The sequence below is a fragment of the Protopterus annectens genome, chromosome 9.part0, assembly GCF_019279795.1.
Source record: "Protopterus annectens isolate FY-2018-M chromosome 9.part0, PAN1.0, whole genome shotgun sequence".
Taxonomy (NCBI): domain Eukaryota; kingdom Metazoa; phylum Chordata; order Ceratodontiformes; family Protopteridae; genus Protopterus; species Protopterus annectens.
In genome coordinates this window covers 898434844-898462247 of record NC_056743.1, presented here as the reverse complement: position 1 = coordinate 898462247, position 27404 = coordinate 898434844, and the positions used below count along the sequence as shown (strand labels likewise).

General features: G+C 40.1%; 1 protein-coding gene across 1 annotated transcript in view; it reads left to right on the top strand.

Annotated features, from left to right (window-relative positions):
• LRP1 (LDL receptor related protein 1) overlaps nucleotides 1–27404 on the top strand; it is a 2772300-nt gene that overhangs the window by 1411763 nt on the left and 1333133 nt on the right. The window contains exon 29 of the mRNA XM_044083629.1: nucleotides 1697–1924. Within this exon, the coding sequence (XP_043939564.1) occupies nucleotides 1697–1924 (228 nt within the window). The remainder of the gene's footprint in view (nucleotides 1–1696; nucleotides 1925–27404) is intronic.

Below are 27404 nucleotides of genomic sequence, written 5' to 3'. Positions count from 1 at the left end.
AAATGGAAGAGTTTTACCATTTGGGCCAATAATCTAAATTTGGATCCTTATTTAACTTCTGTTACAGATGTACTAAGTTTCTTTTTCTCCTTGCATGAAAATCTGATCCAGTTATTCTATCAAGGTGCAGTTTATTTCTGTTCTGTAATTCCATTGTGGACATCAGAACACTTTCGTGGCATTTCAGAAACTGTTTACTTCTCGGTGGAAGGCCTTATTTCTATTCCTTCCACCAGTTTAGGATCTTAGTCCTTCATGGATTCTCATTCTAGTCATGGAAGCTCTGATAAAACCTACCTTCATGCCATCTTCTGCAGACCTCAAATTTCTGTCTTAGAAAGTCCTCCTGGTTGCAGTCACCTTAGACAAACAAATTTCAAATCTCCGTGCTCCAACTTCAGGTTCTTCATAACTTCTGTTCCATAAAGTTGAACTTAAGAATCTTGCTGTCTATTTTTTCCCTAAGGTGACATCATAATCTAATTTTAATCGGCACATAAAACTTACAGTATTCTTTCCATATCATTCCAACAGGGGCAGATATTTATTGCTTACCTTGTGTTCATAGTTCAGATTCTGTCTTCATAGAGTGAAAACTGATGTTCAACTGTTTGTTTTATTTGCCCCCGACAGGTTGGGCACAAATGTATTTATCAAGATATGTCCAGATGGCTACCTTATTGTATTGCCTTTGCCTAGTCTGACAACAAGAAAGTACTGCCTACAAAGCCAAAATCCCATTCCACAAGATCTGTGGCAACCTCCACTGCCTTCTGCCAGAACTCTTCTATAGATAACATATACATCAGCAAATCTGGTTCAGTTTACATACCTTCTCCAAGCACTATAAGCTGGAAGCAATTTCCAGGTGTAGAGCGGTCTGTAGAGGTCCAGTTCTGAAGTGTATTCTGTCATGATTCCACACAAGAGGTCAGGGAGCTTATTCTGTCCCAACAGTGGGGTCAGATGGATGGATGAAATAAGATATAAAAGCGGTGTACTTCTAATACTGCTGTATCCTATTTATCCAGGTCTGTCCGATACAACCTTCCTCCCTCCATCCCCTGTTCCAAATTGCCACTTATCCTTTAGAGGGACACCTGTTATTTTACCTCTCGTTACATTTCTCCTAATTCTGCTTTGCTGGTCATTAGGTCAGGTAACTGCAGACATGCATGAAAAGGATCTGGCATTATGGTAAGTACATAACTTCCATTTAGTTTCTGACTTCTTATTTTGTGCCAGGGTAGGCCCACAAATGCATCTTATTTTAATATTTAAATTGAGGTGTACCACTGACCCATGGGATCATAGCTTCAATGCCTTTCATGCATTACTCCCCCACAAAACAGCTCTCTCTTCTTGGCAGGTACAATGTATCAGTGTTAAAATCTGCTGGGTGCATTATTGCTCATTTTGTCTTGTCAGCCCCATCAGGTCTTTCAACCTGCCCAGTAACTAAAATGCATTTTTGTAAAATAAACCTTGATGGCTGCCTTCATAGTAATAGGTGCCTCTCATTGTGATGACGTATTTTAAAATATCCAATGCAAATGCTGTGTGCAAAATGAGTTCCTTTGTTTATTTTTAGTTTGGTTTATACATTGTTGCTGTGTGTTGGTTATGAATAGAAGCAGTTACTTGCAGACCTTTGCTAATGTTTTTTTTTTTTCCATTTTCATGTTCCATTTCCTAGAGATGAAAAAATTTCTGCTTTACGCACGTCAGATGGAGATCAGAGGTGTAGACATTGACAGTCCATACTACAATTACATCATTTCTTTTACTGTACCAGATATTGATAATGTTACTGTAGTGGACTACTGTGCTGCAGAAGAACGAATCTACTGGTCAGATGTTCGGACACAAACCATTAAACGGGCTTTCATAAATGGAACTGGGGTGGAGTCTGTGGTCTCTGCAGGTAAGGGTTGTCTACACTTGAAAATATTGGGGCTTGTTTAGCCTGGTCAGATAGTGATACAAATTTTTAAACTTTCTTGGAGCTTAATATTAATGATGTATCTGTGTATGTTTGTTGAGTGGGTGCTATTATTCCTTATTTTAGTGTTTTATTCTTTGTGGTGCAGTTACACTTTATGTGCCTAATAAGTGTTTCTGCTTAAGATATTTTTGGTGGTATACCTGTCCAAGTTTTGCAGATTCTCCAGCACACTGTGTAATGCTAACATGTGATGCTGAACATACTTTATTAGGCTGGCTGTGTGAATATCTGTTTTTTTTCTGTTGTGTTTCATAAACAGGTTTGAATTAGTACATCAGGAAGTATACAACTTTAAATAAGTTTTTTTTCTCACTTTGCTGTCTTTTGATCTGTACGATTCCCTTGTAAATGTAACTTTGTCTGTGTTTAACCCAAAACTCTTGTGAAGCCTTGCTATTTGTCCATAAGTAGACTGCAGTAAATGATCACTTTTCCATGTAAGAGAAAGCGCACAAGTCTGTAATCTCCTATTCAAGTTATGCTTGGCACTTTAGGAGACGGGAGGTGCAGTTGCCTTTGTACCTTTTGTTAGCGCCACCACATCAGCGAATCAGTAGTAATTTACTTTTGTTTGTAAACGCATTTGAGGCACCCTGACTGTGTCTTGTTCGAATGGTGGGTGTGGTATCATCTGAGTGAAGAATAGGGGAACACACAAGTTAAAACTAAAAGTAATGAAAATTGTTGCAGTTTAGGAGTCTGTTGCTGTCATGGTTCGGTGTGTGTGTTAAAAGAAAAAGGATTTCTGGATCCGTAGTGGAAGATCATAGGAAAAGATATGCTAGGTAAGAGCCCTGTGGCCCATTTATTCCCATCTGGGAATCTCCATTGGCTCTATTCCTTTGTTGTCAAATCATCTGACTGCATAGTAAGTGATGTTGAAATTAAGGGGAGTCAAGATCAACTTGAAGCCTTTTCCATGATTTTTTACAGCTGTCTTAAGCGTTTTCCTGTCTATTCAAGGGCTTTTTTTGCAATAAACAGAATGTAAGGCTTCACAAAAAGATCTTTGTAATGGTTAAGCTGGGAAGATGTGAGCAGTATAACAACATAGGAGAAAATTTCAGGACTGCTCCATATTTTAGGAGAATTTTAATACAGAGAGGTGGTTTTGTGAATTATTCATTTGGTTTCAAAAGGCTTTTCAGCAGAATTTACAGGCCTCTTATCTTTCCACATGCTCCTCAGTCTTCATTTCATAATTTATATGTAGTTAAGCAACTGATCTTACAGATTCAAGAGAAAAATATCTCCCTCTCTGTGGACCGCACTTTAGTAGTGACTCAAACTTGGAACACAGTGCCTCATTGTATATTACTGGAAGTGAGTTTTTCCTGAAATTCAGTATGCTCATAAACCCCAGTAAATTGCATCTTTCCCTGCAGCAAACTGAATGTATTTAGGAATAGTCTTGACACATCACAAACAGGACCGGTATTAGGTGAAATGGCATCCTAGGTGAAGAGCTGCATGGTGCACCCCCCATTCCTCCCCAAAACAGACGTACTTGTGTTCCTCTCCTCTTGCTTCTATCACAGCCTCTTCAAGGTTCCTTTTTTTTTTACCTTTTCTCTCATTTTGTCTTAAGTTATTCTTCATGTCCCTTGAACACACCCTAACTGGGCCAGACTGCACTACAGTAAGTGTAAAGGAAATAAATTAAACATAGAGGTATGGAGGCTGCAAGGTCCCCAGAAACCATGATTTTTCTAGAAGTTCCGGTGTGCAAATTACAGTTTTTCCAACCATTTTTATTTTAGTACCACTCTGAATAAAAAACATGAGTAAGGAAAGCAGTTCAGTCTTCCTGTGCAGGTTTTCTTATCCTGCATACTTCTGAATACACCCTAACTTCTAAAAAGTAGAGTAAATAACTAAATTGAGCTGTGCATCTGGGGTTACAGACTCTCCGAAATGCATTTTAAAGCTATTTTTTGACCTTTTGATCAATAGTGGTCTGAACAAACACTATGAGGAATGAAAGAAGTTCAGTACTAGTTTTTTCTTTCAAGGAAAAACATAAATTGTATTTGACAATAGTAAACTGAGAAGACAAGTACTTGCAAGGATACAGAAAGGGTTCTGGAGTAATGCCCATCTCTCTACTCTTCAAAAAAATCTGTTAAATCGGGATGAAGATTCACATAATCTCCATTTATTTCAAGTAGCAGCATGCATCTTCACCTCTACCCCCAAAAGATGGTCATCATCTTCTGGTTAGCACTTTGGTATCATATTTCTACAAAATCTGTCAGGCATATTTAACGGCATGCCTCCTTATTTTTATTCCCAAAAAATGACCACTTATATATGTGTCTGGTGTTTGATTGTCAGGAAAGGTGAAAAAAAAGTAGTAATCACAGTTATGTTCCAGTTTGTTTGTCCTAAACAGTGCACTGCCCATAGAAAAGCTGTACTGCCCTTCTGTCCACACCTCTGAAGTTTACAGGAAAGTTAATGGCCATACTGTCTGCAGCGTCCCATACAAGCTATAATAGCACTCTGTGCACACCTTGGAGGTTTGATTATAAGGAAAATTAAAGTAGTATTGACCACACCATCCTCAAACCTCACCCCCCCCCTCCAATGCACACATGCACAAGCTACAGCAGTCCTCTCTGCATACTCTCAGCAGGGCCAGTTTTAGACTAGATGAGGTTCAGGGAAGAGACTACTACTAAGCTTTTGTGAAAAATTATATAGTCTGAGGTATAGCGGTCCTCATATACCATACATAGTATGAGGAAGGGTGTTGCATTATGCCATGTATATCATTTAATTTATGCATAAATGTTATCACTGCATGTGTAACTACATGTAATACATACATGTGTGTGTGTGTGTGTATATATATATATATATATATATATATATATATGTGTGTGTGTGTGTATGATGTATTATTAAAAAAATAGTATTTGTTCAAAAATGTCCACAAAACTGCTTATTGCTGAAGCCTGCCCAGCAAGTAATCACTGATATTCTCTTTGAAAGTAATAACAAAGCACCACAAAGTCTGAAAACTAAAGAAGAAATGTGTAATAGTAATAAAGTATGATACGGAGTATGTTCTTCTGGGATTTAGTGACATCTGATATTTCCTTAGTGTCCATCCTTGCAAGGCATGACTAAATGTCACAGTAACACACACACCATACATTATTTCTGTAACAGTTTAGTGCAGAGGATTAGGGCTATGAGGTACTAACAGTTTCATTCAGTCATTGAGTTGCCTGTTGTGTGACACATGATTGACCAACTACAACAAACACCAATAGTTGTAAGAAAAGGACGACTGGTAAAAAAAATAAAAAGTCACCACTGCCAGCTCATGCCCCAGGAAACTCGTGCATTTATAACAAAAGATGCAAATAGAAACTAAGCGCTTCTGCCCTGAACGTAACTTGGGCTTCATCAAAGTCTCAGTTAAAGAAATGCATTTATATTCAATTCAAAATTACATGATCCACATCTAATTGAAAGGACCATCAATATAATTCCATTTAAAGCCATTTACGCCAGGTAAAGGAGGTGGTGTTGTAATATGTGTTACTATGACTATGTATTTTAGATGTTTGAGATTTTTAATGGTTATAGTAAATATAACTGGGTTTCAAAAAGTGAAATTAATGTTGCTTATGCCAAAATTGATTGGTGGTGGCTTGATGCGTTGTGTCGGGGAAAATGACAAAGATGAATATGAATACCTTACTTTAGATGCACCTGTAATTCCCTCCTTGGTATTCCTGAGATCCAGAAAAATGAATATGATCCTCCATTTAGAGTTATTGTGGCAGCAGGGGCAACCAAAACTGAACCTTTAGCTGCTTTTATTGATCAAAAAAAATTGCTTTCAAAGCTGAAACCACATGTATTGCATGATTCATGGCATTTCTTGGATATTTTAAGAACTATGGATGTTGACCAGGAATTTATTTTTGTAACAGTTGATATAATCAATTTATTTTCAGTATTACCCCACTGGAATTCTTTCATGCCTTATCTGAAATTGAAGGTTTAACACGTTGGTCCAGTTAATGGATATAGTTCTTAAAAACAACTTTTTCATTTTTGAGGGTGAATTTTACCAACATATTTCAGGTGTAGATATGGGAGCAAGATATGCCCCCATATATGTTAATTTGGTGTTGGCCAAATGTGAAAAGCAGTTTGTATTTGTATTGGATTTCATGACAAAAATAATTACATATTTAAGATTTTGGGGGTTGACATCCTGATATTATGGAGAGGTAATGTTCAAGAAGTATCTGTGTTTATTGATTATTTAAATACCACCACAAATTTTTTGAAGTTTCCATATAACATGCAGTTGGATGGAAAAGAGTTTATGGATATTTTTGTTTATAAAGACCTGTGAGGAGGAAATTTGTATTCTAACATTTTTCGTAAAAAAAAATCATACTCCAACATTCTATTGCATTTTGACAGTGGCCATCCATTCCATCAAAAACAAAGTGTGGAAAAGGGGCAGATGGTGAGATTGTCTCGGCAGTGATGATGAAAAGTTTCTTGAAGAGATGACCATTTTAATTAATTTGTGCAGTGACTGAGACCTGGTTCAAGGCTCCAGAGAGCACCCCTGCATTACCAGGCTATAACTCATACCACACTTTTCAGCCGTCTAACCTGGACCGGAACACCAAAGGTGGAGGTGTGTCCATATTCATTAAGGATATCCACACCTCCAGGATAGTTGTTCAGCATAATGTATCCAAGGTTATCCAAGTGCAACTAACTCTGGGCAAAACTGCAGTCCAAATTGTGTCTTGCTACAGATCCGCCACCATGCCCCAGGATTCCCACTCCTCTTTTCTTGATATACCGAAAAGTATTAGGGTTCAACCAAACACCCTAATAATGGGCGATTTTAACTACCCCACCATTAACTGGGAAAACTACTCATGCACCAACTCTCTTGCTCAACGCTTTCTGGAATTGATAAATTCCAATGCCCTGGATCAACTTATCCACATCCCCACCAGGGGCAACAATATCCTAGACCTAGCCATTACCAACTTGAGGGACTGGTGTTTCACACCCGAAGTCAACTCCTCGTTGGTTAGATCCGACCATAAGCTAATCACCCTAGATATCCACATCCCGCCCCCACCCCCCATTAAGGAAACCATGGTAAAATATTTCTCCAAAGCCAACATCATGCTTCTTACGACAGAAGTGGCGAACTTCATGACACCCATGCAGATGGACAATACAGTTACGACTGCTGAATCCTACACAAATGCACTCTATAAGCACTTACATGAATGCATGGATTGTGCTATCCCAAACAGAACCAAGACGCTATCCTCCAAAAAAAAAGGAAGCCAATTTGGTGATCCTCTGCTATAAATAAACTCTACAACAGAAGGAAGAAACTGTTGCAAAAGAGAGTGAAATTCCATGAGTGGAGGAGCTCCCTGGTCAGCCTCAGTAAGAACCTGAGATCCCTTATAAGATCCTCCAAAGCTAGCTATGAAAACAAAATTGCCACTGATTCTAGGGACATCCACAAAGCATTCTATAGCTATGTCAAGAATCTCAATGGCAACACCCAGGTCTGCTTTGAGTTACAGCACAACGGCACGAAAATTAGAGCCAACTGATATTGCCAACTTCCTGGCAGATAGGTTCAGTGCTAACTTCACCCCCCTCTCACCCCCTAAAGGGCCTATATCTATACAGGAAGAATGCAGAGTCCCTGTAATCACAACTACGCAGGTAAAAGCTGCACTCTCTATAGCCAAAAACACAGCATCCGTGGGACTGGACAACATTCCAGGCTGCGTTTTACACGAACTTCAGAACAAACTGGCTCCCCACCTAAGCACCATGTTCAGTCATAGCCTCACGTCAGGCTTTGTGCCCACTGAATGGGCACACAGCAACAGTTATCCCATTCCACAAAGGGGGAGCCACCACTGATCCCGGGAACTATTGCCCTATTAGCCTGACAAGCCTGGTCTGTAAAGCCATGGAACGTTTTATCATGGAACTCGTAAACAAAAAAATTGGTAACCTCCAAACTCTGTACCCCACCCAATTCAAGTTTGTGAAAGGCAGATCATACCTCCTGATCCTGATAGACTTCTTTGAGGCAGTCACCAAAGGCGTAGATGAGGGTAAGGTGGTTCACGCAGCTTATCTTGACCTCGCCAAGGCTTTTGACACCATCCCCCATTCTGGAATTATAGCTAAACTCACTAAACTAGGTATAAATCCCTACGTCACAAGATGGGTTGCCAACTGGCTCACTGACAGAACCCACACTGTAAAAGTTGCAGACTCCAAATCTGACTTCAAACCAGTGACAAGTGGAATACCACAGGGTACAGTCCTGGGTCTTCTCCTGTTTGGTATCTACTTCTCTGAAGTACAGGCTAACACAGAAGGCCTCTGGCTAACGAAGTTCGCAGATGACTGCAAACTAGGAGCCATAGTCGAGTCCCCAAATGATGTGGACATCCTACAGAATGGCCTCACTGAGACAGATGCCTGGTGCCAGAGCCATGGCCTCAAACTCAATGCCAAAAAGTGCATTGTCATCCCCTTTGGTAAAAACTCTGTACTCATGAATTACCACATAGGCGGCAGTCTAGTTAATGTCGAATGTGTGATAAGAGACTTTGGGACCCAGATAGACAGTAGTCTCTCCTTTGATAATCACATCGCCACAGTAGTCAGGAAATCCTTTTATATGGCACACCTCATCACAAAAGGGTTTTCATCCAAGAAAAAAGAGGTCATTGTTCCCCTCTACTCGACACTCATTAGACCCTTTATAGAGTACAACACCCCTTTTGGAATGTACCTCACAAGACATCTGCAGCAGCTGGAAAGGCCACAGAAGTACCTCACAAAGAGGATTACAAGCCTCAAACAGATGCCCTACACTGACAGTCTCAAAAATTCCAGCTTTACTCTGTAGCATATCGCCTACTCAGAGGTGCTCTCTGCCTAACATATAAAGCTATGTCAAACCCAGAGCTGTTGGACATGCTACACCTAAAGAAATCCCAATCCCTCCAAGATGCACGCTCTAGGGACCTAAACCTTGTCACCACACTAAACAGAACATGCTGGAAGGATAGAGTCCTGTCCCAGAAACTCCCCATACTCTGGAACAAGCTACCCATCTATGTCAAGCAAAGTTCCTCATTGGCACTCGCTAAGAAAAATCTTGATGAGTGGTGGGAAATAGGAAATACACCCCGGGGATCACTTCTGTGGTTCTGCTGAACAGTCGCACAGGAAAATAACTTTCTTGGGTGGCGTAAGCCAGGGAATCTTTTTGGCTAGGCTTACTTAGGCTCTTGGGCCGATAGCCTAGTACCTACCCATGAACCTATATGTTTAAAGATAGGGGTTACCCAATGAGTTTATTAAAAAAAAACTTAGGAAATTTTAATGAACTGCAGATCAAAGTTTACCCCTGTTTTAAAAGCTGGCATGACTTTTAATGTAAATGAAGAGGTTAACGTTCAGAGCCAGAACAGAAGTGGAGCATTGATACTGTGGTATAACCACATTACGTCTTGAATTCTACAAATACTTAGCACCCACTGGAATACATTGTTACCCTCGACCTGAAAATGAAGTTAGGAGATAAACCACAGGTTACATTCAGCAGGGGTACGAATTTAAAGGGTTGGTTAGACATGCACAGAATTTCCAGATTTGATAAAGTAAAATCTATGATGTATAAATGTGAATCATGTAAATTTTGTAAATATATCAATGTAATGGGCCCTTAGGAAAAAATGGGAATTGTGAGAACAATGCATACAAGGGAGGAAAGAGGTTTAAAAGATGGCAGGACTTAAATGAGCTATGTAATGTCTGAGTGAGAAAGACTGGGTAGATTATAAGTAATGTATAATTTTTACAACTGGGAGTGTGTCAGTATGGTTTGTGATGTAAAATGCAACTAGGATTGTCTGTGTGGTTTGTTTTCATTTGTATAAATGTATGATTGTGTAGTAAGTGATGGTTTAGTAAACATGGTTCTTAAAAGGCAGGAATTAAATTTGTATAATATTGCTTAGGTTATATGATATATAGCAAGATATGTGACGTATAATGTTTATGTTAATATAGTTTAATTACTTTTATATGAATATAAAATATAAATGTAAATTTGCCTGTGTCACAAGTGATAATTCAATAAAGGTGTTCAAAAAAAAAAAAAAAGATGGGCCCCAAGTGTCCATTACTATCTGTGACAGGGGCATTTGATGCCCTGGACGTTGTTAACTGTACTGATATGGTAGTTTACATGGCGACTTGTATGACATGTCAAGCTTCCTATGGGGAAACAGACCACTATAAAGCTTAAGTAAAGAATAGGTGAACATGTCAGGGGTATAAACAACTGGAAAACCACTGATGCCCTTATCATTCAAAGGATTGTGAACATTTTAAAAGGTTATTATTTTTTTTTATTATTGATAGAGTGGAAATTGACTAAAGGGGTGGCAATGTCAAAAATACATTGGAGTTTGAAGAAAGTATATTGCAGTTGATGTTTAATGCCAAGCAGTTTCCTGGGATTAACGATGCCTGTTCTCTTTTGAGTATTTTAAAGCTTAGAGCACAACATATGATTTTTATAGGTCCAGTATGAATATATTTTTAAATATTACTGATTTTTTCTTATATTTAATGAGGTAAGGTTATTAGTTCATATATTGGAGTGTGAGACTTGCAGGCAATGAATATTAAAAAAAAAGTATTTTATGTGTTTTGTTAATTTAAATGGAATCAGTTAGATGTAGATTTTGTGATTTTTAATGGAATATAAATGCATTTGTTTGATTGAGACTATACTCTGATGAAGCCCAAAGTTACATTAAGGGCAAAAGCGCTTGGTCTCTATTTGTATGTATTGTAATAAGCACATGAGATTCCGCAGGCATAAGCTGGCAGTGGTGATTTTTTATTTTGTAACAAATGATCAATTTAGTTACCAGACAATACTGATAAATTTTATTTGAAAAGAGAGAGTCGCACAAAGATTGTGTAGTTAGTAATTAAATTACTACAGTAAATCAAAACATCACAATCGTGTATACAGATTAAAAAAAGAAATAGTTATCTTACAGGAAAAATTATGTGCAAACTGTAAGCACATGCATATCAAGCTTCCCTTCATATAGCTCCAGATGAGCACTGTTTTGTAAATCATTTTAATGTTTTATATCTCCTCTTGTGTTTCATAGTACACTTTTTGATGAAAACATGCTAGTGTTAACATAGATGTGTGTACAGCTGAAGCATATGTGCTTAGTTCAATGAGCAAACGTGGCAATAAGTGAAAGACAGCTAATGCAGTAAAGGAACCTAAGGAGTTAGCCTTCCTCTGCACCATACTGATTTATTCCGTCTCCCATGATGGGTTCTTTGTCATGTACTACAAACTAAAAGACAGTAAATACTTACATTTTTTTTTGCATCCTTCCTTATAGTAAAGCCAACCAAATGAAGTTACCCAACTTTTACAGAGAAATATGAACTCTAAGCAGCTCTGTGGCAAACTAGACTAACAAAAGCATTACTGTTATTACTTGCAGTCTAGCTGTCTCTGTATGCAGAAGTGTGCAGTTTCTACATACATCTCAGCTGTCCATAATTTTACAGAATGTCCAGATTGTTGCATCTTATTGTTGACCTGCTCCTCATAAAATGTGTGGTTTTCTGTAAAATCTGAGGATTGAAGTCACTAATGACCTTGGTGCGGCATACAAGGCATCCATCAACTCATTACTGATGGATTTAATGCACATTAGTAATTCAGATGGCATCAGAAATACTTGTCTAGGGATCTAAACCTCTTCCACAACATTAACGGAACACTTTGGAGGGACAGGTGTATTTCGCAGAGGATACCACTGCTGTGGAAAAGGCTCCCCATCCACATAAAATAGAATTCATCTCAGTCCATTTTCAAACACAACTTGATCTCTGGATGGGAAACAGAAAATTTACCTCGTGTCTGTCCCCTGTACTACTAATGGACAAATGTGTATACCATGCATGGATTCCTTCAAATTGTGTATAGTATGATCCCATTTATTCTTATTAGGGGTGGTATACAGTTATCAACCATGGGATGGGTAAGGCTAATCTGTATCCAAATGGGACAGGTTATTTCAACCACAAAAATGGAAATTGGCTAGGCTTAAAATGGTACACAAGGGTAGCTAGCCTAGTAATTACCTGTGAACCTATCAGCTACGGTTACTGCAAGGCATTTTCCCAGAATTTTGGGCCTCATTTCTTCGTGCATTCTAATATCAGGTCCGTTGTGCAACACTTAAAATGAAGAACTTTACTGGTGACAAAACTTATTCCAGCAACAAATCCTATAGAGGCTATAGTTTCTGTTCTCCAGTCCACAAGGAAGGATTTTCTGTTAGCTGAATCCTAACAGTCTCAATAGGAGTACCTGTGCATCTACTGTCTTCTTTCCACTGCTTCACACAGATTCTTTGAATTGTGCTATTTCAGAAGTCTGTCAGCAATGAACATGCAGATGAGAACAGTAGCCAAAGCTCTGGAAGATTTACAGACCAGTTTTACTCATAACTGGAACTTTCAGTGCTACTCATCCTTGTCCCTTTTTTTCACCGTCTCACAGTGCCTGTCATTCACATACTACTTCAGTTCTTTCTCATCGCAAAAGAAACTGTGCAGTGAATAATCCAAGACTGCTTTTTCATATGTTTTGTGGAGGTTTTTTTATATTCTTTTGTCTGTTAGGTGAGAAATGTGGTTGGTGTTCTTAATCAGTTTTTAGGAGTTAAGTTAGTTTTTTCTTCCTGTTAAGAGTAAACAAGTTTACCTTCCCTACTAATAACCTGACTTTTGGTGTTTAAGTCTAATGCAGTCATGGCTTTCTTAAATTAAAAAATGTCCCTGTGTCAAAAAGATACCAGTGACATAGAGGAACACCAGCTGTTTTATATTCAAGGGTCTCGACCATGATCTCAGTAATTACCTTATTTGTCGTAAGTTTAACAGCGTCACTGGGTACCATAGGAGGGAAAAAAACTTGGAATACTTTGTTTCTCTAAAGCTTTTTCAGATGGAGCAACAACCAAAGAAAACCCAAACGTTCTGTACTAAAACATCCTAAGCATGTTTTCTGCTGCCATAACATGCCCAAATGTAAGAGTGAGTCAGACATGTCATGTAGACATACCAACACATTCCAGATATAATTTCCCAAACTTCTAATAAAATTCCCTTTGCATGTTAAAGACTGGGATTCATTGTCTTCCTTTAAGTGTAACCTAGGTAACTGAATGGGTATGTACAAATTTATTCCAAGATTGTCTGGTCTGGCCCTCCTGGAGAAAGGATGTTCAGCCTGAGGGTGGGTACTGGTAAGACATGCATGGTCATGAGACTCCATGCCCTTGGGTAATGACAAGGCATTAATGGTCATGGGACTGCATGACCAAGAACATCTAAAAATCTGTTTTCTTCTTCTTCCCTGGATTTAGAGGCATTTAAGGCAGTGATGAAGCACAGTGTGAAAGTATTTTCTTTGGAGCTAGTCTTGTCTCCCAGAAATGCCTTTTCCATGCCAGTATTGTCATAGGAGGATTCCTTTCCCATCAGTTATTGCTTATGGCTTGCTTTGAATCCAAGACACGCGTTGGGGCTTTGCTGTAGGCCCTACTTTATGTTGAGCATTAAGCACCAGATGCAGAAGTGCTTTCCCAAAATCAGCTTATCCTGCATTTGTACCTGGAACTTCAGCATCTGCAGTGCCACCTTTACTTAATCTCATGTTGGCTTAGACTGTTCTGATTCAGCTAATGTTTGTCATTTTTATCCACTGTCTGCTTACCAGGTTCAGACACCACCAGTGCCATTCACGCAAGCACTGGCTTTTGTATTGTGTATGCCTTCAGCCCCTGCAAAGCAAGTTGCATCTCAGACACTCCTGCAGAACAAATCTCTTGAATTAAAACTTAAGCTTCTGTTCAAGCAGCCTTAAGTTTGACATTGCAAGCCCCCAGCTGGAATGGGTAGGTCCCAGTTCTCCATCCCTGTTTTCAGGCATCCCTGCATGCATTCTCCTAACCCTTGTTAATATGGAAGGCTGTAGAACATAGCCTGATGCTGTGGTCTTGGGTTCAGCAGAACTTAAACAACCTTGGGAAGACTTAAGTATAGATTAAACATGCTGAACGTCCCCTCAAAACTTTTCTTCCACATTCTTAGAAATAGGGTAAAAGAATCGCCTTTTTCTTCTTTTTTAGGAAATTGACATATGGGAATTAGCCACAGGTGAATGTTTGCTTAGCTGGCCAAACTCCTAGCTAATGGTACGTATTTTTCTTTTGTCCAGTCTTTGCGGAGGATGATAAATAGGCAAAAGCTGTTGCTTCCTCCTGGGTTAAATGTTATGACGTTATTACCACTGAATCTGAGTTCCTTCAAATGGCAGAACAACATCCAGAAACTACAGTACACCTGGGCATTAAGGATACAGTCCCCTCCCCAAAGATCACATTTGTTTGAGCCACAGATGCTGGAACTGCATGCACCAACACCCCCAGCATCCTCCCAGGTAGCAGCATCTTGATTTTACAAGATTTAAAATTCAGACAAGGAAATGTTTATGGGAGATGCCTCTTATCCGCTGGGACACAACTCGTGCATTCATTCACTTACCTGGAAGATTCATGCAAGTTAAAATTCAAACAAGGAAATGTTTATGGGAGATGCCTCTTATCCGCTGGGACACAACTCGTGCATTCATTCACTTACCTGGAAGATTCATGCAAGTTACCCACAATGGGGCACAACTCATCAGTTCATTTAGTCTGAAATTTTAACAAGAATCAGGGTGAGAGCTGTCTGGAGGAGGTTGCTGTTCAGGCAGCCATGAATGGGCTTTGTGCCCTTGCTGGCATTCTGGCAGTGAGAACGTTTGCAATGGCCTAACCATGTCCTTTTTCTCAAGGGATATGCCATCTGCATCACTGTGGAGCCTCACAATGCCTTCTTCATACACGTACATGCTTCCACACACGCATGTTGAAGGCTGCCCTCAGTGCATTGGTTTGGTGAGGCTAATGCCCCACTGCATGTGTATTTATTAATTTTGACATTTGTTAACCGGGTTTGTCTGACTGAGCATGAGCCCATTTTCAGTGGAGGCCAGGGGAGAAAAGCTCCTTACAGAACTTTTATCATAGCAGAAATAATAAGTACAGAAGCTTCAAATACAAGATACACACCAATACAGAGGGTAAGTGTAGATATCAGTAAAATCTCAAATACAATACACAAATAAATCAGCGGGCGATGCAGTATATGGTACCAGAAGTCAGTGGGGGTTACTATAGTTACATAGACATCTCAAGTACAGTATAAAGTAGCAGAAATTAGCAAGCTGTGGAGTAAAGAAATAAAAATACAAGCAAGTAGAGTAGACAAAGGCACTAGATGCCAGAATAGAAAGGACATCAAAATAGTGAATGTTGTTGTGCTTAAAGTACTAAGTGTAGTAGAAAAAAGGATGGGCAAGTGGATTAAAAAACTCAGAGTAATAAGGGGACCAACACAGTAAGAGAGTTAGGTTGAGCTATGGCAGGAGCAAATCCATGAGTTCAGCAGAGTTTGTTACCTGTCCTTCGAGAGACTGTGGCAGCTTATGGCTGGCTGTGCCGTGTCCATCCTGGCAGATGACCAAGCCTTTAACTGAACTCTGGTTGCCTTGGAGGTAGTCAAGACTATATTCCTATGTGCCACTGACTTGTTTGTAGGATTTTTAAGAGATTAAGAGAAGTTCCTTTTGCTCAGTGATAAGTGGCCGTGAGGATACTGTGACCAGCTGCCATCTCTCTTACTGTCTTTCCAGTAAGATTGCAAAGGTGCTCATGTACACTCACTAAGGAACCTGTAAAGTGTTTTTCTGAACTTCTGCAACATTAGGAGAGACGGGAAAGTTCATCTGTTGTATTATTTTGCTGTTTCTGATTTTTTTCATTCTTAACCTGTTTTGCTTCAGTTAACTATTTAAAACTTACCTTGGTAACATTCTTTTCATTCACCTTAAAGATATTGTTCTTAATCACAGTGATAAAACAGGCTCTTTAAATTTAAATTCTTATTTATACCATCACATCACTAGTTCCCAGAGTGTTTTAATTTTTTTTTGCATCTAGTAAAACATTGTCATGTATTACATCAGCCGTATGTGTAATGTAATTTGACTCAAAATGAGTGTCTTATGCAAGAAGCATGCTTTTAAATCTCTTAAGTTTTATTTCTCATATGAAAAGCAGTGTTGTTTAGGAACATGCTCAGAACAGTAGTGAAATAAGGTCAAATATCATATGTCTCTCCTACGTGTTAAAAAATATCTAATGTTTTTTGGGTTAATTTGTCCCTTGTGTAGAAAGCTTCACCAGTACAGCACAAACTCAGTTAATTTGTTCTTCTTTCGGCTTTTCCCGGTTAGGGGTTGCCACAGCGGAACTCCGGTCTTCTAATGTTTGGGAGTAGATTTTTACGGTGCCAGCTCGACGCCCAACCTTCAACGAAGGCACGCCCATTCACACATGTCTTTCTAATGTCACTCTACTGCGGGGAGGACATGCAGAGACCCCACACTGAAGGCACTCCAGCCGAGAATCGAACGGGAGAACCTCTTGCTGTGAGGCGACAACACTACCACTGCACCACTGCAGCATATTGTTGTTTATACCCGATGAAAACACAATCAGGTATTTTGTTTTATCAGTTAAAATGATATGCAGTAGACCTTTGCAATGTAAGTATACGGATCCAGGTTACTACATCGACAACTAAGAAGATCGACAGCCACTTCCCCGACACGAAAACACCGACACATAAATAATCGAAACTGCAAATCACGGACATTTAACAGGTAACGGGTTTAAATTTCGCTAATCATGCCTACCATAAGGACTTAGTAATACAATGATCGTAACACATGCATAACACTGCCACACTTACTAAAACATGGTAGGCATGATTAGCGAAATTTAAACCCGTTTCCTGTTAAAAGTCCATGATTTGCAGTTTTGATTATTTATGTGTCGGTGTTTTCGTGTCGGGGAAGTGGCTGTCGATCTTCTTAGTTGTCGATGTAGTAACCTGGATCCAAGTATACATACTAAAATATGTACATCCAAAGTTACCATGGCCATTTTCAAAGATTCAAAGACACTATTGTCATTTAGGACCACACAAGTGCAGCCTAAACGAAATTGCAAATATCAGTTCATGAGAGAAATGCAGTGCAAATAACGTAGATACAGCGGTATCAAAGAATAACATAAAGAAAATAAGATGTGTGACATGCAAGAGGCAGTTCACATTACATAAACTCATTCTATACCCATTATCCATTGATAAATAATAAATAAATACCCACCACCAAACCCCTACACTGTTAAGATAGAGAATAAATAGAGAGTAGTGAATAGCAGCTGTTTAGTTACCATATTGCACTTGTTAACCTTAGACATAACTCAATATAGTAATCATATTGCATAATAGTAATGCTGGCAGTAATTGCTCAGAGCAGCAGGATTAAATGAAAAAAGAGGCTTCAGTGTATCAAGTATTATGGTTGGTGTCCATATTAATAAGTCTCACAGCTATAGGATACAAACTGTTCCTGAATCTGGTAGTCCTAGAGCGGAAGCTCCTTCCAGATGCAAGTTGTGAGAACCAGTTGTGGGCCAGATCCGCTGGTATTTTATATGTTCTCTTTGTTGCTCTTGTAAAGAAAAGCTCCTGAATAGAAAAGAGGTTTGTGCCCAAGATTTTCTCAAGCCACCCTCACCCCACCCTCCGTAGTTTCTTCTTCTCAGCAGCTGTGCAGTTGCTGAACCATGCTATGAAGTTGCTAGTGCGGATGTTCTCAATAGCTGCCCTGTAAAAAGTGGTAAGAACACACAGTGGGAGCCTGGCCTTTTTAAGCTTTCTTTTTTTGTAATGTTATTTCATCAGAGTTCCCCATCAGTTGAATGCAGCAGTTTTATAACCAGTCTGATTTCATTCATGTAGAATTGCCCACCCTTTCAAACCATCATGTTCCAAACATGATACACAAATGCTGCCTCCCGTTGCCTTTCTTGTTAGATTGTTCCTCCTGCTCATCTACCACTTCCATAGTTTTCTTGCATAGAAAAAGTAAACACGTATAGTTCATCTTGTCCTGTATATTAAGTGTATTCATTGCTTATTCTGTTGACCTGGTCTTTACCTCTGCAACACTAGTACACAATAAGTGTTCTGCCATCCAGAAGTACTGTAGATAAGTCCACTTAAGTTTTAACTTTCACCTATGACCTTCCCTCATCCCCTCAACAAATGGCAGCCATTGCTGCATTGTAGCATTCAGAATAATCACAGTTCACATAAATGAGTCATTCACTTATAGTAAGCTGGTTGGCTGGTTGCCACGTGCACTGTAAAACTTGTCTCTTTCCATACCACAGTAGAATTAACTAGAATTACTCTCATCTCCACACGTCATTTATATTGAGTCAGTGGCATTCAGATAGCTTTTTCATTCACCATAGAAGTCTTAGTAAAGCCAGTGCTTAGTACCATCTTAATTTTGTCATAGTCAAACAAATCCAGCTCTTCATTTTCTAACATGTCCAGTAAGTCCCCGTCTATTTTAAGAACTGGTTATTAGGAAATTTTGGGTAAGAATTATTTGGTTAAGGCTCATTTTTTCCTGTGAATCTAAAGGAATAGTATATGCAGGTATTTGCTCTTTTGTCCGGCATTCTATGTTGGGAAGACTTCCAGGAAATTAAAAACCAGAATTTAAGAACACATGCTCGATGTACAGAAATGTAAAATGAGTGACACACACTGTAGACATATTCAAGAGTTCGATGGACACAAATTTTTGTTTGCTGTATTGGAACAAATCATTAGTGATGCCAGGGGGTTTGCTGCTGATGAACATCTGATCCAATGTGAATCAAAATGGCAGATATTATTTAATGCCACATGTTCCCTTGAGGCTTTATGACTCAGTGTCCATCAATCCAGATTTAAAGTTAAAATTTTATAATGCTAGTTAAGTTTTTGAGGTACTGGTTTTTAATTCATGATTGATTAAACAGTGTAAATGATTTTATTGGACAGGTGATTGATCATGTGACTGATAGGTTTCTGTTTAAATGTTTTATTTTTCAAATGGGTTTGTTCTGTTGAAGTTCCTTTGTAATGTTTTGGAACAAAAGCACTTATCCACTGTTATTAAATTATTTTGGTTTGGAATAATATTTTTGAGTCATTTCTTGGTGCTACAGGATTTGCAATTTATTCAGTGGGTATCTTTTTCCCTATGAGATTCTTGGTTTGTTTAGATTCCAGGCATTCTTAGTGGAATTTTTGTATTTATTTCACAAAATGGCCCAGTTTGGACTGCTATACTGATGTACTTTCGTTTTCTTTTCAAAAGTTTTAGCTTTTAGCTTTCCTGATGTAGTTTTATAGGTAGGCAGAATGCAGTGTGTTGTAAAGAATATAGACTGTGGTAGTATCTGGACTGACTTATTGTGAGAGAGTTGTGATTTCTTACTTATGTCCTTCTATTCTCATGTTGCAGTATTCTAACATAGGGATCCTCCGCCTCAGGCGACCTGAACGTCTGGCTCATGTACAAAAGCCTAGCCTGGCTGCTGTAAGGTGCATGGGACATCACATGCAGGGACCATAAACTGTGAGCCATAAATTTGATGTCCATATGCACAGATTCCTGAACTTCTCTGTCCCAGTTGAATGTCAGCTCGGTCATTCTGCTTTGCGTAAGTGACTCCTGAAAAGATTAAGTACCCCGTTAGGGAATTTTCTCTCCTCCTTTTTGCTAAGCTTAGGTTGCTGTATTATTTTTACTTAGCTGTTTCTGTCCATGTCCTCCTCTTCTTTCGGCTTTTCCCAGGTAGGGGTCACCACAGCAGATTACCTGTCCGCTCATGATTGGCACTAGAGTTTTACAGTGTCGAGTTGCCAGCCCAGCGCCCAACCTTCCGTGGAAGGCACACACGCAGTCACGCTTAGGGCCAATTTAGAGTGTCCAATTCACCTACAGCATGTCTTTGGGATGTGGGAGGAAACCAGAACACCCGGTGGAAACCCACACGACCACAGGGAGGACATGTAGACTCCACACAAAAGGCACCCCAGTCGTGGATCGAACCTGAGAACCACTTGCTGTGAGGTGACAAGGCTAACTGATGCACCACCATGGCCATCCCTTCTGTCCATGTCATCTAAGAAGGGAAAATGTAAGTGCGATTGACAAATTCTGCAAAAGACAGCCGCAGAATCTACTTATTCTGCTTAGGGCCTTCCCACGACCACAAAGTGTGTTCCTTTTGCCAGTTTGTTCCCAAAACACTGCACAGCCATCTCGCAACCCTCATGCTTTTCGTCGAGAACCAATGTCTCAAACGTCTTGCCTTAGGTTTGGAACTGGAACTGGCTGTCTCGGCAGAACCACAAATGTAGGCCAAGGAAGCTAGGCCCAATACTGTGCTTCCAAGTACAGACATCCCGCCAGCTGCCAGTTTAGGGGCTGAGGTTTGTCCATCCAGTAGGCTTGGCGACTTCGGTACCGCTTTGGATGCCGCCCATGCTTCTCCAGTCTGCACATCCACAAAGGTACCAATGATGTCTGCATCCAATGTCGTGAGGAACCAAGTTTGCCTGAACGGCTTGTGTTCCCACCAGTTACCGAGGAAGGCGCCTCTACTCCTAGGCTGATGTCGGACTCTAGACCGTCGCTTACTCAGCCAACACCTAAGACTCCTCCTCTAAAAAGGAAACAAAAATCTAAGCACCTGTCGCATCCCCCAGAAGTAATGCCTGATTAGCAGGGATTTTCCCAGTCTCTCTTTCAGGCCTTCATGGCTCTGAGGCCTACCTCATCACAGACTTCTGCAGCTCTTCCAACCTTGAGCCCCAAGCCGCCTTCTGCTGGCCCATTTTCACAGCCACAGTCTCATGAGGAAGACTCCTCTTCTTCTTCAGATGAGTCCCTCTCCTATACCTCACAGCTTGCTTCCCCCCTTGGAATACTGCTCTCTTGACGAGGATTCCTTTGAAGGCGATTCCCCACCCGAGGACATCACCTTTGGGGAAACTGTTTCCAAAATGAGGGAATATTTTAAATGGGACTCCACACAGATGACAGAATTACAGAAGTAACTGCAGATGGATTCACCCTCTCCCTCTGCTTTTCCTCCTGTAATCCCTGAAGAGTCTCAGAGTTACAAGCATTCATGGCTACCCCACCTTACCTCATTTTTCATAAGGATAGAGTCTCCCTGCGTACAAACCCCTCCTTCATGCCTAAAGTGGTCAATGAACTATCCTTGAACCAATCTATTAATTTGCCTACCTTAATTTCTTCTCCACAGAATGACAGTGAGAGAGTGCTCCATTCTCTTGATGTTCACAGGCAACTTAGATTCTACCTGGATAAAGACAAAGGACATCAGGAAGTCCAGCCAACTGTTTGTATCCTTTCACCCCATGGCTGTGGAGAAAGCTGTATTCAAGCAAAGTATTTCGGCATGGATTTCCAAAACTATATCTTTCTGCTACTCCATCCATGGAAGACAGTTACCCTACACTATGAGAGCCCATTTAACCATAGCTGTGGTCCCTTCAGGGGCATTCTTCAAAGGACTCGATACAGCCACCATTGTAGAGGCAGCTACATGGTCCACAGTCCACACTTTCAGTAAACATTATAAATTGGACTGCATCTCTAGGGCTAGGGGCAGGGTTTGCTAAAGCCATCCTCCATGGTTTCCTGGAGACTGCATCCTCTTCCTCCTCCCATATCACATGATGAGCTTTGGTACTCTCCAACATGTTAGAGTACTGCAACATGAGAATAGAAGGACATAGAATAGTTGTGTAAAATCTTACCAAAAACCATAGATCTCCTCTTCCATGTTGCAGTATTCCTATCCCTCCCTCCTACCAACTCTAGGTCTTTTTCCCTTTCCTGGACGACATCCTTTCAACTTACCTTAGACTATTGTCTGATTGGGACATTCAGTTCTGAGGTCTGTGCATGTGACGTCCCAAGCACCTTACAGCAGCCAGTCTAAACTTTTGTATATTTGTATATGAGCCGGACGTTTGGGTCGCCTGAGGTGGAGGATCCCACAGTAAGAATACTGCAACATGGAAAAGAAGGACATCTATGGTTATGGTAAGATTTTACACAACTATTCTTTCTGGCCATCTCTGTGAAGAATGTCCTCTGAATTTTGTTAGTGGCTGTCTATTACAAATCATTTTATATTTTGTATGTTCGGCTTATATGAGTGGCGTTTTTACTGTAGTTGTGAAGCTGGCCATCTTTGAGTGATAATACACACAACCTGCAATGTGACTGTGTATAATGAGTACTGAAGTTTTATTTTTTTTTATTGACCATTTAGTTAGAATTATTGGCCTGCTTAAGTACTTTGTTACTTGACATTGTAAAAGTCGGGAAGTCGGGAGCTGTATCTACCCTCCCTGCCCATATAATGTCACAGATAATGTGATAACTGTCAGAAGGAAATAGTGGTATTTCAAAAAGAGAGAGAAAAAGTCATGCATGTGTCCAGATGTATTGTTGGAAACGGCTTCAAACTGAAACTAACAAGAATAAGTACTTGTATGTTTTCTTTGTATATAGTTTTATTGGAGTTGGAGTAAAGGTAAGGAAAAGCATGTTACAGTGAGAAAAACTTGTCATTTAGATGCACGTGGCAGGGTAGCTTATAAAGGCCCTTTGTATAGGTAGGTTCTCTGTCTCCAACCTTCACAGGAATATGGTAGAGGATTTCTTGAAGAGGAAGCAGGCTCTGACTGCTGTAAGTGGACTGTTCTGTCACCCCTTCCTTGGTCCTAGGCCAACTTCCAAGGAAGAAGACTCACTTCCAGACATAGGATGGCTCTCTGGTATCAGGTGATGTTGCCTCCCACAGCTGTACCGAAGAGGTCTCCTTCCCTGCATACCACTCAACCTGTGGACATTGAAAATAGGAACAAAAGCCCTTGAAAAAATACGAACATCCAGCCAAAAATGTGGACATCTAATTATGAAATAATTTGAGCACCAAATAGCACATAGCTCTTCCCGCTTCCAGTAGGAATGTAGAATGCTACTTGGAAACGTATTCAAAAAACAGAGTGACAAAAATTATGGGAACAGAGTGACAAAAATTATGGGAGAATATAAGCACATTATTAGACAGTGTGAAATCTGTAGAATTTAATGAACTGTATCGCAAAACTCCACCACACAGTCATTTATTTTTGCTTCGAAAATGGGAGTTGTAAGATATGTGACTTCTTTAAGTTATTGTTGTCACTAATATGTTGGTCACACAGTGGGGCTTACTGCATACCAGACATCTTCAAAAATCACACATGATGAGCATGATTTAGAAAGTTGTGTGAAAGGTAAATCAAGCCTGAAAATATTGACATACCTCCAAAAATAGGGACATTCTAAGTCAGACTCAAAAGTAGGAACGTTCTTCCAAAAATAGGGCTAGTTGAGAAGTCTGCCTACCTGCTCAGCAGCCACAGTCTTGCCAACAGTTCAGGTTTTCCCCCCTGCTTAGAGGAAGTCGCAAAGATGTGGCTACAGTTAGCCACATTTTACACCTATTACTTGATCCCACAGAAAGCACTCTAAGCCATCTCTACTGAAGTCTTGAGGCAGAGCCACACTTTACTTCTCAAGGAGATTATGGATACTGGCCATCATTCAAATTGAGGGTTCTCTTCCCACCACCACTTAGTTGTGAAAGAGCCAGGAGACATTCATCCCATCCTGGACCTCACTCACTTCAGTGAGTACTTATGATGATCAATTTCTGATTTGTTGAGCAGGGAATATGCCCCTGCTGCTGCATGGAACATGAATCCTGTCACTGAACATGGTGGTTGCTTTTGAGCACTTCAGTGAATGGGGTCCACAGAGGGAGTTACCATGAGTCATACTGGATGGGGAGTGGGAACCACTTTCAGTACAAATTGCTGCTTTTTTCCCTGGAGTCTCCTACAAGATTGACTGGCACCTTGTAGCCTATTTGAGAGACTTCATGGTAACATCCCTGGCTTTGGGCACTCCTGTGATTGCAGTCCTCAAGGGTCTCCACAATTTGGTTGAAGTATCTCTCATTGTATTCCATGATTCCTTTATCAGTGCAGAGTTGTCACTTTCCTTGTTGGTTATCCTTGTCTTTAGAGGGAGCCTGTCAAATTATTTTGAGTGCCAGGCAGAAATTTGATAAAGCTTATGATATCCAGTCATATGTGCATTCACAAAAGATTGTAGATATGAGCACTAACGTGTAGATTAATATCTCTAAGACTTCCCCTTACTCTGATGTACATTCTTGAACTTAGTTGCAGGGATATGGGTGGGTGAATGGTGAAGCCACCTGAAAACTCCTGTAGAAGGTTACAGTCAATTTCATTTCATGCAGTTTTCATTTTCAGTTGTATTGTGATCACAGTTGAATGGTGATTATAATGTTGTTGCATTTCTGTTGGTGAGCTACTTAATTCTGTGGCAGCTTGAGTGTGGAAGCATTGGAGGGTCCAGGTTTAGATCCTTTCGCTCCTTTGAGTCTTTGTTGCAGCCATGATGCATTATATTACCTTTTGCGTGCCTGAAGATGCTGGTGTTGCAGTGTCACCATGCACTCCTGGATCATCACCTTGAGTCAGACCCTTGTTACTAGACCCTGTAAAGGTCAGCAGTCCCCATTAGTCTCTGTGTGGATTTCCCTTTCTGCAACTAAACCTGTCACAGGTTCTGATGATAAATATTTAACTGTTAAGGGGAAGCCGACCTATGCTTCTGTAGTTGGTTAGCATGTAGGTAGTTAGTTTTCACCTACCTCAGACACTTGGATGATTTGGGTCTCAAGTTACTCAGTGGATAAGGTACATATGTGAGCTGTTTCTGTGCATCAAGACCTTGATGTAAACAGGACTGAGGTCCAGTTCCTAGTAGTTACGCAGGTCCTTAAAAGGGGTGTGTGTCTCGGTCACCTTCTGAAGGACCCTTCCTGGCCTTAGGACAGGAAGGCGTGTCTTTCCTGTTTTTGAACCTACTGGTTTGGTGGATTTGAAATGTGTGTCTTGGAAGACCGATTTCTTGTTGGCCATCACCTCTGCCAGAGGATGTCATATCTTCATGCACTTATTTTTAAGGAACCATATTTCGTTTTTCATAGGGTCTCTTTGTCCTTTAGGACTAACTCATTTGTTGCAGTAAAAGTGGTACCATTATTGACCATAAAGCTAGTACATTTCATCTCCCTGCTGTCTTTCCAAGGACAGAAACTAGTGAAGAAAGAGCCCTTCTCACCTGGGATGTGTACCCTCACTGTGGTTCTAGAAGACAGAACAGTTGTTCGTCTCCTTTGTTCCAGGGGTGTTTTGTTATTTGCATAGTACTGTCTTAAGAATGAACAAATCTGTTGTGTGAGCTATGTTATTAGGGGATTAGGTTTCATTTGTAGGACAGTAGTGTCCCATACTGACCATCTTTATTCCCCTCCCAAGTTTATTTGTCCGATTCCTTCTTCCTTGTGGTAAGAGCCAAACTATTTATTGCCATCCACAGCAAGAGTTCTGTGGCACATTTATTCTGTAGTCTAGATGACATTCCTTAAGTCCATTCATTATGTTTGGTAGTGAGGTTTGGGAATTGGGAGTAGGCTATAGCTTAGTAGTGAACATCTGTAACCCCCTCTCCCTCAGTGGCTTTGACTTCTGCAGTGGCTCCTTCCCGAGGCGGTACTTCGTGTACATGTCCTTGACTAATGTGCAGCATGGTCATCCTACCAGTCTGTAGTGCAGTATGGTTTATCCCAACAGTTCTGGTAGAGCCAGCATTGAATAGGTGAGGTCACTGTTCTTCCCCCCCCCAGGATGGAAAAGTTAGTACCAACTACTTTCTCCCATCTCTTCTAGCACTTGTACCATTACTCAAACTGCAGATTTGTTTTGTAGTTGTATAACTGCCACTGTCTTGTGTTTTGATGCAGTTTTGCTTTGCAGTAATAAAAAGTAAATGAAACTTTCTGAAAGACAGCAATAAGTTGATGTTTTAGTGCCATTTATAGTACATTAATGCATATTAGTTTTGCAGTTGATGTTGTCACAGATACATAACACTGTCATAAAAATGTTTGCGTCTTTCACTTGGCCAACACTGCCGCTGTACTGGTTTGTGTATGTTGGAACATAATGGTATTCACATTTCTTGCCTGTAACAGTGATGTGACACTAGCTCATGGTAATGAAACTGCAGAAATAGTTTACAATATAATCTGTTTTTGGGGATATGGTCCTTTTTTGCAAATGCCTTTTAACAATATAGAGATCATAATGGCTACAAGGTACACAATAGCATTGTGCAGTGTTTTGTGTAGTACGGGGGCCTTTAATATTTAAAATGACATAAGCCCATGCATCACATGTTAAGGATAATGTTTTATATAGTGTGTGATAGTCATCAGGTGATAAAACATTGTTTCTAATAGTTGTCACTGTTATGGCAATGTTTCTACACTGCATGACTTATTTGTGAAATTTGTATATAGAACAGTGTTATTACAGTAGTTTTTTTGCAGATGCACACTGCAGTTCTTGTTAGTTTGTAGATGAACTATACAGACATACCACAAAGGAGTTTGTGCGAATGATTACATGTGTAATGTGTGCTGTAGACTTCTGCGGGTATGGTGTTCATACTATGGTAATGAACTGGCTTACTATGAAGTACAGCGCTATAGGCTTTGCCCTGGTAGTAGAATAAATGTCCTTCTTTGATGAGGTGAGGTAAGGGGCCTCAGCCCTCCCAGTTCTCATCAGCGTACTGTTACACACTAAAAGTTAGGGTTTCCTTCCACCATGGCGGCATATAAATTATCCTTTTCTTTAAAAGGGGCACACCTGTGCTGTAAGAGTGCATTAGTGCTCAGATTCTGACTAATTTCAAACCTTCAAAAAAAGTATATAAAGCACACAAGATTACAGATCCGATCAGTTTTTCCCTGTCTGCTACTTCACTATGTCCTGTAATACAGTAATTAAGCCCTAGCTGCTCATTAATTCTAAACATACTTTTCATATATATGTTGGCTGGATAGATGTGAAGTACAAACCTTGAGGGCTTTCTACCTCAAGCCATTTTGTCTGTACTTGCACACGTACTATGATCTTGAAATGATTATGATGCTGAGATACAGAAAGCATAGATATGTGTTACTTATGTCTGCCCCAACCCGAATAGATCACCTTCTGCCTTACTGGAAGTCTGTCTTTAAAGCTTTAG